Below are 13,556 nucleotides of genomic sequence, written 5' to 3'. Positions count from 1 at the left end.
GGAAAGAGGGGCAAATTTTACTTTTTTTATGAGCTAGATGAAAAAAATAGAAATTGACATTTATATAATTGACTTATGTTACGGTATAATAATGCTTATATGCTTATACTTATATGTGTTTGTGGTTATACTTATTTTGTGTTGTTTAATTATTTTCGTGTTAATTCTAAGTTGGCAACACTGGGCGTATTACTGTTTGATTTGCATGCCTGTCACTTGTCAGTTCTCCTCCACTCCACACTCCAGTCCAGTCCCAGTGCCACTATTGCCAGCGTTAAGCCTTTAAACTCTACTTAGTAGATTTGGGAATTATCGTTGTTTTCCGGCAACGGTTGTAACGATAATGCAGCTGCCCAATAACGTGTTGCGCCAACTTGTTATTTGAATAACGATTGCCAACTCGTTGCCGCTAAAAACCGTTGTCCGCCGGTCGGTGTTGCGGCGTTCAGTTATCTTTGTCGGTTGATCAATGATCAGTTCAGTTTTCAGTTGTAGTCGGGAGTCGGGCGTTTGGCAATTTTATCAATCGAGTATGACAGAGCATCAAAAATTGATTTCAATAAAGTAATCAATGAGTTTGCTCTCGTTAAAGCAAGGAAAGTGCAATCATTGGTTATATTGATGAAGTCAGAAAACAGTTGTAACTATTACAACTTATGTAAATAACTCTGTACAAATTGTAACTTATTGTAACTTACTTATTAAAATTAAATTCCACAAAAAGGGATACTTGATTGTTTACTTAATTACCTTAATATACATTGTGATGAAATTGGGATAACGGATCATTATGTTTTATACAAATATATTGTTTAACCAATCATTTAAGCAAAAACCATAAAAAAATCATTATAGTCTAGCAAAAAGTTAAATTTTCAATGTCAAAATCTGAATTATTTCTTTATGTTTTAAGAGCCAGAATTGCTTAAAAATGTGTTTTACTGATGTTAAAATTTAAATTTTTTTACGGACCCCCGCTTTTCCGGGGGGTTTTCCATACCCCCCGACCCCCCGGAGGGCGCACTTACGCTGGTTCGCCACGTACAAAGGAGCATCTAGGTACGGCCCTGCGGTCGTCCATGGTACAGTGTGGACTTGGTGGTGATTACAATGTAGTTTCAATGCGCGATCGACTTTTACTTAGGATGCACTTTTACTTTTACATTATGATGCACGCCAAAAACCTAAGGGGAACAGGAAACGCTGTACACTGTGACTACCCATTGGAGAAACGGACGAAACGATCATACTTGGCAGCTGTTAGAACAGAAATCGAGAGAGTGGCTGGTAACAACTTCAGGATGCCCCTGTCATTTGACCATCTAGTTGTGAAGGACTGTCGACTAACATGGGAGGCAGGGAAGCTGATGGCAGGACATAACTTCACCGACTTTCTGTCCAAACTAAATGAGAAGGGGCCGAAACAAATTAGTCAATCTCGGGAGACAGGACGACAATCCAGGTATGAGAGGGATATACCCGCCAGGGACGAGACCACGGCAGAGAACACCCAAGCAACTACAGAGAACAACCAAGACAACCAGGGGCAGGAGTGAGATGACCCCGCCAACCCTCAGCTAGAACTGCAGCCGGACATACACGACTGTGAAGACGGACTAACAAACTCTAAATTTGAAGTTTTAATTTATAACTGTTGTGGATAAAAAAAGGCCAAGGTTAGTGACTTTTATTTTTTAGATCTATTAACCTATGATTTGTTTTTTTTGCTAGAAAATTTTATATCTGAGTATGAAAAGGATTTTATAAGTAATAAAATAGAGTTCAAGTTTGAAGTAAAACACTGCAATTATGGTAGAAGTATTGGTGGGAAAATTATAGATATCAAGCCAGATACATATTTCTTTAATTAATTCAATGTACTGAGGTTAGGAGAGTTTAATAGTTCAAACCAATTTTCAGTGTAGCAATGAATTGATAACATTTTTCCCTGTATATTTAAACTTCAACAACTGGGAAGATAATTTTACTCAATTAAACAAATGTTTGCGTAATAATTATTTTGAAAATGTAATGTAATACTTTTGGGTAATTTGATTGGCAGAATAGGGACTGAACAAAGTGTTACAGCACCAGTGCTACAAAATGTAGGCCAAAACAAAAAAATTATCTGATGACAAAATCAAAAGACCCTACTCTAAACTCTAGGGGGCGTAAACTATTGGACTTATTTGAAGACTATGGATTGATTGTTTTAAATGGTAGAACTTCTGGGAAGGTTTATGGTGATTTTACCCCTTGGTAGGAGCTGGGGGAGTCAGTAATAGATTATGTCGCGACGTCATTTGACACCTTATTTAATTGAAGGTTTTGAAGTTGTATCTTTCCCTGGATCCGATCATTTATTATTTACTACAGTTAAATCTGTGTAGTGGTAAGCCTGGCAGTGTGGGCAGGGAGGGGGACAGCGTCACCACCTTGCAGCTTCTACGTAAACTAAGATAGTCTAACAATGATCATGTCCATTAGGCCTATTGTGAGTGAGTTAGCGAAAATATTGAAGTGCTCACTATTGCTAACGATAATCAAACAAACATTGATAACATTGCTAATTGCATTCACCAATCGGTATCTAACGCACACTTCAATAGAAAAAATGTTAGTATGAGAAATGTTGAGAGTTATTCTGTGAGAAAGCGTGTGTTCTGTTTATTAAATTTGAATAGGAAATCCAACTCAGTTTGTGTTAGGTCTAAGTAGGCTACATTGCAGGGAGCAAAAATTATAAGGCAGTGTGTGTATCTGGTTAAAAAGCATTGTAATTAATATATTAAGTCAAAGCTCTTATAGCAAAACATGTTGGTCCGCCATCAAAACATTTAAAAAAAGATTGCATCCAAATAAATGGGTGAATCTTTCTGAAATTTACTAAACCCCCCACTCCTGGCAGGTCTTGTGAGTTACGCGGCGCCTCTTATTATTGACGATAGTTTAGATAATGTGTTTACCTTATCAGAACTAAAGCATGTTTTGATAAACATCAAGTCAAATAAAGCACCAGGCCCTGACCGAATCCCCTATGATTTTTTTACCAAGCGCCGGATATATTATTGTTGAATTTATTAGCGAATTTCCCATATAGGGAATAAGCTATTACCGTCGTACTCATGGTAAGACCTGGACACGGGACCGATTTTTTTTTTCGTTTTGAGGTCCCTAGAGGCCAAAAACACCATCCGTTCAAATTCATATATATATGTGTCCGTTAGCGCGATAACTCGAGCAAAAATGATCCGATTTTTATGAAATTTGGTACAAACGTGTAAACCTACGTTTATTCGAACGAGTTCGCGAACCAGCATGATCGGACCATGGGAACGGGGGTTTATGAGGGCTTTTATGGGGTAAAAATGGGTTTTTCCAATTTTTGACCCAAAAAACATAAAATTTTGTAATTTCTTTCCAAACTATTTTGTAGAGCTTAAAAAAACAAATAATTTAGTATATTGAAGCGTTATAATGCGCCTAATAGTTACGGAGAAATTGTTAATTTAAAATTCCCATATTATTCTTATGGAGAATAAGTAAACTGTTGTAGTTTGCTTGTTTATTAACATATTTTGCCCAAATTTGGAAAATGTTTTAATTTCTTACTAACTATTAACATTTTACATAAAAAACACTTTTACCCTCCCTGTTGCAGCAAACCTAAGTATGTGTTAAACTGATTCTATTTAAATAGGGAATAAATTTGATATTTTTAAGGAGACATTTTAGTGTAAATCCAATCAGGCAAATGGAAATTCGCTTAGTCTGCAGGTTTGCTGCGGCGGGGGTATTGATTATTTATAACAATATATTCAACAGTAGTTCAGTGCCGGATAGTTTCAAAAAGTCGATAATATTTCCGCTCTTCAAAAAAGGGAATATAAATTCCACTCAGAATTATAGAGGGTTGTCTTTCATAGATTTTGTAGGGAAATTATTTGTAGCTTTGATAAATAATAGACTGCGAGACTGGAGTGATCTTAATCAGAAAATTACAGAGTTTCAAGCGGGGTTTAGGCGAGGGTACTCAACAACAGACAACATTTTTAATCTATGGTGTATGATCAAATTACGACTATCAGTTAAAGAGGGGAAATTAAACGCTTTTTTGGAGATTTCAAATCTGCTTTTGATACTATCGACCGAGGGTCTTTAATTTTTAAATTGTCGTACCTTGAGGTATTGACAAAAATGACAGCGATTCTACAAGATTATTACACAGGCACATCATTAGGGGTTTGGTGCAAAGACGGTGTTACTGAAAGTTTTGACGCAAGGTTGTGTATGCAGTCCTATAGTCCTCGCCACCCTAACTTGAGGCAACCCAAGGCCGCACTAGATATACGGCATGCGGCCTTGGGCTGCCTCAAGTTAGGGTGGCGAGGACTATAGTATGTTTAGTCTATTTGTTAATGACCTACCAGAAGTGGTGGGGGTGGTTGCAATTTTTATGGAAACAAAATAAATAGGAATGTTGATCTCCCCAACAGCTACAGTTTTACAGCATATGATCAACAATTTGGGACACATGGAACCTTTAAGTCAACTTGGATAAATCCAATGTAATGGTTTTTAGAAATAGTGGGAAGCTGTGAGGAGGTGATAACTGGTGGTACAAAAGCGAAAAAATGGAGATACCGTAGTTAAAAGCTATAAATATTTGGGAGTCACGTATTCACTAGTACATTATTGTGGAATGATCACTTAAAAGAAAAGCCAGGAGTAGCAAAACTTGCCTTACATTCTGTTTGGGGCGGGTTGATGACAAATCGTGATATTCCTGTTGCTATCAAAATTAAATCTTTCAATTCGGTTATTAAATCAATTATTTGTTACAGTGCTGAAGTCTGGGGCTTCTAGGAAAACGAGCATGTCGAATCTGTGATAAAAATGTTTTGTACAATAGGCCTAACCCTGTACGCCTTCATTACATGTTGCTCGAATTCAAGCAATAGCAAAGTATCTATATATTAATTTGAGACTGTTTTTCTTTGTGACAGCTATTTTGAAAGAACGGGTGGGTATAGAAATTCAGTAGAGGTGTCCAAAGAAAGGTCTTGGTCTGTAGATGAGCCATCAAAAGAGAAACATGGTGAATTCCCTCGGGGCTCTGCCCCAGTGGCCTTTAAATTCCCATCCCATGTTATTCTTATGGAGGAAAACGGGGTTTTTGTCACAGCTAATTTGAGAGAACGGCTGTGCGTAAAAACTTGGTAGGGGTGTCTAAAGAAAGGTATTGGTCTGTAGGTGAGCCCTTAAAAGAGAAACGAGGTAAATTTCCTTGGGGCTCTGCCCCAGAGGCCTTTAAAGTTCACTCTGCAATTTTGTTTACATTACGACCATATGGATAATTTTACACTACTTTTAATGAACCAGCTGTTAATATTAAAATTGTATTCAAAGGTCTACTGAAACTGTCTAAATGTTTACATTATTATTTATGATTTAAATTGATTCTCCACTGCATGGCAAGTTTTTTTATAGTTTCAACAAAATGATGAATTTATTATACGTTTTAAATGTTTTGTTCAGAAATCTATGCTTTATTGCTCTTAGAAAATTTTAAATTATGAAATAAGTGTGGCATATCAATTTCGAAGGAATATATCATTATTCCTTATCGGGTTAGCTTATATATATTGTAAGGTTGGCACTTGCCTTTTTTTGCCTACTTTCAATCACCATTTATTTTTTAATTCAAGAAAGAACACCAGAAATTCATTTATTGGTATAAAAGTTTTTGATAATCGGGTTGAAAATTGTTTCATAGATGAGTACGTTGAGGATGAGAGCTGTGTTCAAGTTTTGTAATAGACTAACTATGATGATTTTCCTAAAGCAGATGGAATTAGTTGTTAGTAATAAATATTGACTCTTTCCATAACATGATAGACTAATTATATGAACTCATTCTCCCATATAGTGAAAGTGGCTTTGACATGAAATAAACTCATGAACAAACAATTATAAGACTCCTAAAAAACCTTTTGGGCAACCTAAAGCCAATAAAAAGGTAAGAAATATTGTGTTAAATGAATTCATCAATAACGTTTTTAGGGAATACAATCGTCATACTTATTATTATGCTTATCCTCCCTTCATTTAACTAAGATTTTAATGACTCCACTCTATCTATCGCAGTTAGCTGAATTTACATAAAACCTCAAGATTGACCGTCGATTTCGACGGTGTTCCACTAGTTACAGTAGTTATTTCAAAACGAATAACAGTCATATTTACAATGAGTTTAAAAGAGTCAACTCAAAGATTACCGGTGTGTAACTCAGATCATGTTTATCTTCGTTATTGATAAACCTATTTAAAGCATTTCGGCCGATTTTCTCCTTCTAAAAGTGCCTCGCTGTAGCCTACAGGCAATACAGGTCATTGATAGAGGGCCAATTGAGAACGAAAAGTCGTTTTGGGGTAGTGTTAGGGCGCATTGGTAACCTAATAGTTGAGATTGTCCAGGGTCAGGTGCTGACTGTGATGAGTTAAGCCTATTACCATCGATGTATAATAGCTCCCATTACGCGCCACTGTTCTGTAGCTGCGGTCGTTATCACGATTACGCCTCTTGTCTATGTTTCGTTGTCGTCGCGTCGGAGGCATTTAAAAGGAAAAACAACAAATAAACAAATTATAGCAGCTACACACAACAACGATAAATGCACAAATTTAAGTTGCAATCTTGCTAACTCGATCCGTCATAGCGACACAAAACAACGATAAATACACAAATTTAAGATACAACAACCATACTAATACGATCCGTCTTGGGGTTTATGTTTACACAAACTCAAATAGTAAATAAATGTACGCAATGCGTTTCATTGAATTGAAAAATAAATAACAGCAATTAAATTATACAGCTGATCAAAATGTAAACAATTATGTTCTTCATAAGGATAACATGGGAACTTTCAAAGCTACTGGGGCAGAGCCCAAGGGACTATTTCAAAAATGTAAGGCCAGTTTGCAAATCTAAGCGACACGCTCTTTCCAATGAGACGTAAATGGATAAAATCGGTTAAGAAATGGCGGATGTGTTCAACCAACAAAGTTTCATGTAGCGTATTAATTATATAGATTTAGGAACAGGGTTATTGTAGTGACCCATAATGTCCTGTATTTAAAGACAAAAATTGAAAAATTATTCTTTCATACCATGTCTTCACACATGATTATAAGCCTATTCAAAAAGTTCTTTAATTATCTAATGCCTATTTTACTTTCTAACTAAATAAACTAATCATATAAAAATACATTTACTGGAGCCGCGAATGGAAATCAATGGCTAACAAATGTGGGTTAAATATCAATTTGAATTTGGATCCTGGTGATCTTACAGTTTTAGGAGAGGAATTGAAGTGTGTTTAAAGGAACACTTGAAAGCTGTATGGTGGGGAGATTGTGTAGGAAGAGCTCATACGTCTTTGTACCACAGTCAGTTGCTGTCCCTTGACCTTGAGCTTGGCAACAGGAGTCCGCTCTGTGGTTGACGTTATCTCTTGGTCCATAAAAGCTAGAGTCAAACTTATCGACTTAAAACTATAGGCTAAGCCTTGGTTAGAACAAAATTATTTATGTTCGTTATGCAACCTTCAGGAAAATGAAACAACATTTCACTTCATAGCCAAATGTCCTGTCTTTCAGGATTTAAGATTTAACAGTTTTTTGTGGAACAAACTAAACTTATAAGTCCAATGAATTATGAATTATATTTAAATGGGATGAATTGACGGATACTTGCTAAATACAGTATTTGAAAGCCCCTTGGAAATATCGATAGGTATTGATTTAAACAAATTTAACTTTGACTAGAGTGTTGTATTATTAGATACCTTTTAATTTGTCCTTCTATTCATTCCTTGTTTTATCTATTGCTACTTATTTAGGACCCAGACCCCAGCTTAAATGTTCTAAAATCACTTTTAAACTATTCTAGGACATCAATAGGCTACTACAACTTTATTAAAGATTTTTTTTTTGCGCCGAGGCCTCCTTTTATTACTAATTAAATATATAAACAATAATCCCAGCACACAAGGGTGGGAATTCGGGGTTTTGGGTGGGGGAGATCAAACGTGGTTAATCATGGGGAGAAAAGGGTAATTCGACGGGTAAAGGTAATTTACAGGTAATTACCCAGCAAGAATGGGAAATTAGTTGGTATAAATGGGTACTTTCCTTTGCCGCCGCCAACGACGAGCAGAGCCGGCAGAGACAGGAAGACCATCAGAATTGTATTGTACCATATGATATAAATAAAAACAATAACAAAGTAAAAATAAAGTTGTTTGTTTATTTTATCCTATACATTTAGTCAAAAAATGGCTTTAAAAATATTTAAATAGGTCAATAAAAAGTGGTGTAACATCTATCACCTGTGTGATTAGCCTATCCTTAAGTTACCTCTAAAAACATGAAGTTTAGTTTTCAGTCTTTTTTTGTTTGAATATTCATTTATTCAAGTTCATTAAAAACTTACACCAATCTTAACTGAATTTTTACATTCAAAACATCAATAAAACATATAAACAGATCATAATCTATTTCCATGTTTGTTTACATTGAAAATAAAAATATTTTAGAAACGATATATTGAATCGAATCTATATCAATATTTCTGCAGACATATGTTACGAATACATAGAGAAAACAAACTCTTCAAGGAGTATGGAATTAACAAATAAACTAGGTGGCGTTCGCAGAGGCATCCACAAAATTGAGCGGAGTCATCAAGGGTTTATATTGTATTGTTTTGGTGATACTGCAGTAATAACAGTTGTTTTTAATGCATGCGTTGCGGGTCTAAAGTAGCATTTGTACTCTTTAGGATGTCAAAATAGTTTTAAGCCTCTATGGAGTAAAAATCAGCTGTTGTCAACTCAGTTGTAAATTTCTATTGTAAGCAATTGCATGTATCAAAATATGTATCGATTCGTGCTACAGTCTCTTGCCATAGCGTTTTAGCATTGTAGATACATTAATCCATTCCCACACTCAACACGCTCACCTTTACTACTTCCTTCACCACCCCCTACGTCGTGGACCTGTTTCCCTCTCATCCCATAGCATTTTAGGATTGCAGATACATTAATGTAATTGCCAAAGACAGTTCCCACACTCTGCACTGCAAGCCTTACTACTTCCTTCACCATTTCCTACGTCATAGACTTGTTTCCTTCCCTTCTCATAGAATTTTTGATTAAAGATACATCAATCTAACTGCCACAGACGGTTTTCACACTATGCTCATACTTTACTACTTTCTAAGCCATTTCCTACATCGTGGACCTGTTTTCATCACTTTCCATAGCAATTTAGTATTTTAGACACGTTAATCTAATTGCCACAAACATTCCCCACACTCCACGTTGCTAGCCTTTACTACTTCTTTCACTATTTTCTATGTCGTGGGGATGCTTCCGTCCCTTCTCATAGCATTTCAGCATTGCAGATACATTAATCTAACTGCTACAAACGGTTCCCAGTTCCCACACAGGGGGACTGGATCGCGACGTAAGAAGAGGCGAAGGAAGTAGTAAGGTGAGCAGTGCGGATGCTCACCTTACTACTTCCTTCGCCTCTTCTTACGTCGCGATCCTGTTTCCCTCTCTTCCCATAGAATTTTAAGATTGTAGATACCTTAATTTAATCGTCATAAACAGATCCCACACTCCGGACAGCTCACCTTGACTACTGCCTTCACCACTTCCTACGTCTCGGACCTTTTTCTCTCCCTTCCCATGGCATTTTAGGATTGCAGATCCCTTAATCTAATCGTCATTAACAGTTCCCACACTCCGGACAGCTTGCCTTTACTACTTCCTTCACCACTTCCTAAATCGCGGACCTGTTTTCCTACCTTCCCATAGCATTTTAGGATTGTAGATACCTTGATCTAATCGTCATAAACAATTCCCACACTCCGGACAGCTTGCCTTAAATACTTCCTTCACCACTTCCTACGTCGCCTACCTGTTTTCCTCCCTTCCCATAGCATTTTAGGATTGCAGATACCTTAATCTAATCGTCACAAACAGTTCCCACAGTCCGGACTGCTTGCCTATACTACTTCCTTCACCACTTCCTACGTCAGGGACCTGTTTCCCTCCCTTCCCATAGCATCATAGGATTGCAAATACCTTAATCTAATGGTCATAAGCAGTTCCCACACTCCGGACAGCTTGCCATGACTACTTCCTTCATCACTTCCTACGTCGCGGACCCGTTTTCCTCCCTTCCCATATAATTTTAGGAATGCAGATACCTAAATCTAATCGTCATAAACAGTTTCCACACTCCAGACTGCTCACCTTTAGTACTTCCTTCAGCACTTCCTACGTCACGGACCTCAAGCTAGTGTCGTCATTTGATTATATTTATGATTCATACCGTTTCTGTTCTAATATCTGTGGAATAATGCTATCAGCTATTTCTTTATCTACTGCATTCAAAAGTCAACAGCTGATCATATGTATTTATTTATGTGTCAAATACTGCTTCCATAAGGATTACATTGAAACTTTGAGACCCAGTGGGGCGGATTCCTGAGAGTTATTTTTAACGCCATATAGATGTTGGCACTCACCGATATGGTCTTTATCACCACCCAAAATTTGAAAACGATTGATTCAGCCGTCTAGGAGGAGTTTGCGTATTACGAAATGCATAAAAGTCGACGTATAAGAGCTTCGCTCGCTCCGCTCAATAAACATATCTATGGAATTAACCAAACACAAGTTGTTACTCGTTTATATCGTGTTTACAGTAGTTCATGTTGGTGACACTGGGTGCGCTGGTGTCTACAAAATCTAATTTATTAATAGGGTTATTTATTTGTTATTTATTTTTATGGTTTGTACTTTACTGTTTGGTTGTATCTGTGTAACGAGTTCTCTTATAAAACCGATTTTAAATCATACAGCAAACTTGGTTGGTTTGGTTACTTTTAGAACAGTTTCATTTCATAATAAACAATTATTTTTTCTATTGACTATTGACTATTATATTATTGAAACCAGGATTTTATGGGGAATACAGAGGGAATTCTGGTTCAAATGAGGGAATTCTAGGGGTAATTGTGGTACAGTGACCTGTCACTGCATTGTTATTGTTTGTGGTTTCTGGCAAAACAGATGATGTAATTGTGTAGATTTCTGATTGGCTGATGGTTTCTATGTTAGTATGTTAGTAAATTTAATATTTACTTTTAATTCAGAATCCGTAGTGAAACAGCTGGTGAGTGGTGATACGTAATCGTGCAGTTCTCTGATTAGCTGGTGGTTTCTTCGTTAGTTGTTTGTTTAGAACTGTCTCCATGACTCCATGTTGTTAGTTCAAAGTGAAGTAGTGACAAAGGAGGACGTAGCTCAAATTTGTGATTCATTTTCATTCTGATTGTGTCGGAAAATCGCGTTCGGACATTATAGGAAACGGGATGATTCCTGGTGAAATATGTGGATACCTATCAATATGTATTTGTTGGACAAAGTAATTTTAATTTTCGTTGTAGGCTAGTTGCTGGTTGGCTATCGGCAAACCAAAGACATGGTGCTCTCCGTGCGTGCCGGTTTTGGTTATTTTTGGGTGAGACAGCAGTAAATTACTTTGTGTAGTGTTTTGTGTCGCTGCAGCGACTCATAAACACTGTTTACGGCGAAGGCTCTATGACTGACAAAATCGGATTGAACTAGATCGAGTTAGGTAGGCCTATCGTTTTATTTGACAGATTCAGAGCTTTCTCCGGAGGTCTGTCTCTAAGCGCTATTCATTTTAGTTCCGAAAATATTGTAGCAGACAGCAGACGTGCGTATTTGTAAACAGCTTAGTTAACCTCGGACCGATGACTGATGTGTTTTATTACGTTTATCATTGTTTTAGTGTTAAAAATCAAAAGTAGTGATATACGTGGTGCATTATAAGAAGATTTAAGTGATTTTGAAGGGCTGGTTGATGATCCTGAAGAAGTATAATGTAGTGATATTGATGTAAATAATCAGCCAGATTCCTAGCTATGGTTAGGCTATGCATTCTTAGCTAAACGCTAGGCCTATGTACTGAAATCTGTTTTTCGCCCATAACTTATTTATTTGCAAATCTACTTCCTTATATTATTATATATTTGTAATCCTCATAAAATTTAGAACAAAGTGGCTATTTTCAAATATTTATAGGCCTATAGTTTAAACAATTTCATTGAGCGCAAACTTATTTTTCTTTTTTAATTTTCCAAAATATATTTTTTTTTTACCTAAAAAATTTTTTTGAAACAAATGTTCCTTATGTTCTATGTATAATATTGAAGCCCATGATTTTCCAAACAAAATGGTATATAGAACAGTATAATTAACATTGTTTTCAAGCTTCTCAGATCCGTTTTAATAAAACCTTGCAAATGAGCAAAAAATAGGCAGACATTAAGGCCAAAACAAGGGACACTCGGAGGGTTAATGTTGTCAATGTTTTGGTGAAAAATAAAGCATGTTTTTCTTTCTTCTTTTTTCTAGTCATGCGAATTTAGAACTAGCCTAAGTTTATTTGTTGTGAGCTATAACTTATGATGAGATAACTTAAGACTTACTTAGGGCCTAAGGCCTATTTAACAAGAGTGACTAAGTTATAACTTATAAGTTATCCTTAGGCCTACAAGTTTGGGATTTGTTCAGGCCGAAGAGAAACAATCAATTATAGCCTAGGTTAGATCAGTAAATGGGAGTCTTCATCAATGGAAAATCTTCAGGATAGAAAATCTATGCTAAGCCTAGCCTATTTAAATTGTATGAAGTAAGTTAGGCCTGGCTATATTTGGTTCTATTTGAAATATGCCTCATTGGTTTAAGATCCAATAGGCCTAACAGTTTTTACATTACTAAATGGATCATGATGATGATAAGGAAATAGGCCTAAATCAAATGTAAACATTGGACCCTTACTTTATGTCAAGACTTTTGGATTTGGTACAAGCACGTTATTTCAACCAATGCTAATTTTGGAGGAGCAATATTTTATAACTGTAGGCTTAGTCAAAAAATAACATCTTCCCAAGAAAATTACCTACAGACAGTTTAGGAGATAAGTAGGCCTAAACATGCCTAGGCCTAATTCTACAACTTCAGACGCAATAATCTTGCATTATATCAAGCACTACAATCAATAAGACATAAACTAAATAAAAACATTTATTTACCTTTGAGGTAATTTCTGGACAACTTTCCTTCTCTAAAATCTGTCATCTTAAACAACACAATCAAATATAAATATCAACTAAACATGATAGTTTCCAGAACAATGTTTTTTCTTTACTTTGAGGTTTGAGTTTGAGGTTCCAGCCTCAAGCCATTGAGGAATAGAATAGAATAGAATAGAATAGACATCAAGACATCCGTATTCCGTAGTTTTTCTTTCTCAACCTTTTTGCAGGCTAGCCAGAAACAATTAAACAAAGCAAAATTTACCTACAGATGAAACTAGAAATAAATTAGGAAGCCAAAATTATACATAATATATTATTCGAATAACCTATAATAAAAAAAAAAAATCAA

At 36.1% G+C, this 13,556-nt stretch overlaps 1 protein-coding gene across 2 annotated transcripts in view; it reads right to left on the bottom strand.

The window, feature by feature from the left end:
* The window catches only part of LOC129005913 (telomerase-binding protein EST1A), a 135,740-nt gene extending 122,396 nt beyond the window's left edge, over positions 1 to 13,344 (bottom strand). For both annotated transcript variants that reach the window (XM_054434956.1, XM_054434962.1), the window contains exon 1: positions 13,202 to 13,344. In XM_054434956.1, the coding sequence (XP_054290931.1) occupies positions 13,202 to 13,247 (46 nt within the window). In that variant the 5' untranslated portion in view covers positions 13,248 to 13,344. The remainder of the gene's footprint in view (positions 1 to 13,201) is intronic.
* Positions 13,345 to 13,556: the final 212 nt, after the last annotated feature.

The sequence above is a fragment of the Macrosteles quadrilineatus genome, unplaced genomic scaffold, assembly GCF_028750875.1.
Source record: "Macrosteles quadrilineatus isolate MER2022 unplaced genomic scaffold, UCM_ALF_1.0 Scaffold_1__1_contigs__length_201487025, whole genome shotgun sequence".
NCBI classification, from domain to species: Eukaryota; Metazoa; Arthropoda; class Insecta; order Hemiptera; family Cicadellidae; genus Macrosteles; species Macrosteles quadrilineatus.
The sequence above is the reverse complement of the archived record's forward strand: the minus strand, read 5'-3'. Positions and strand labels throughout refer to the sequence as shown.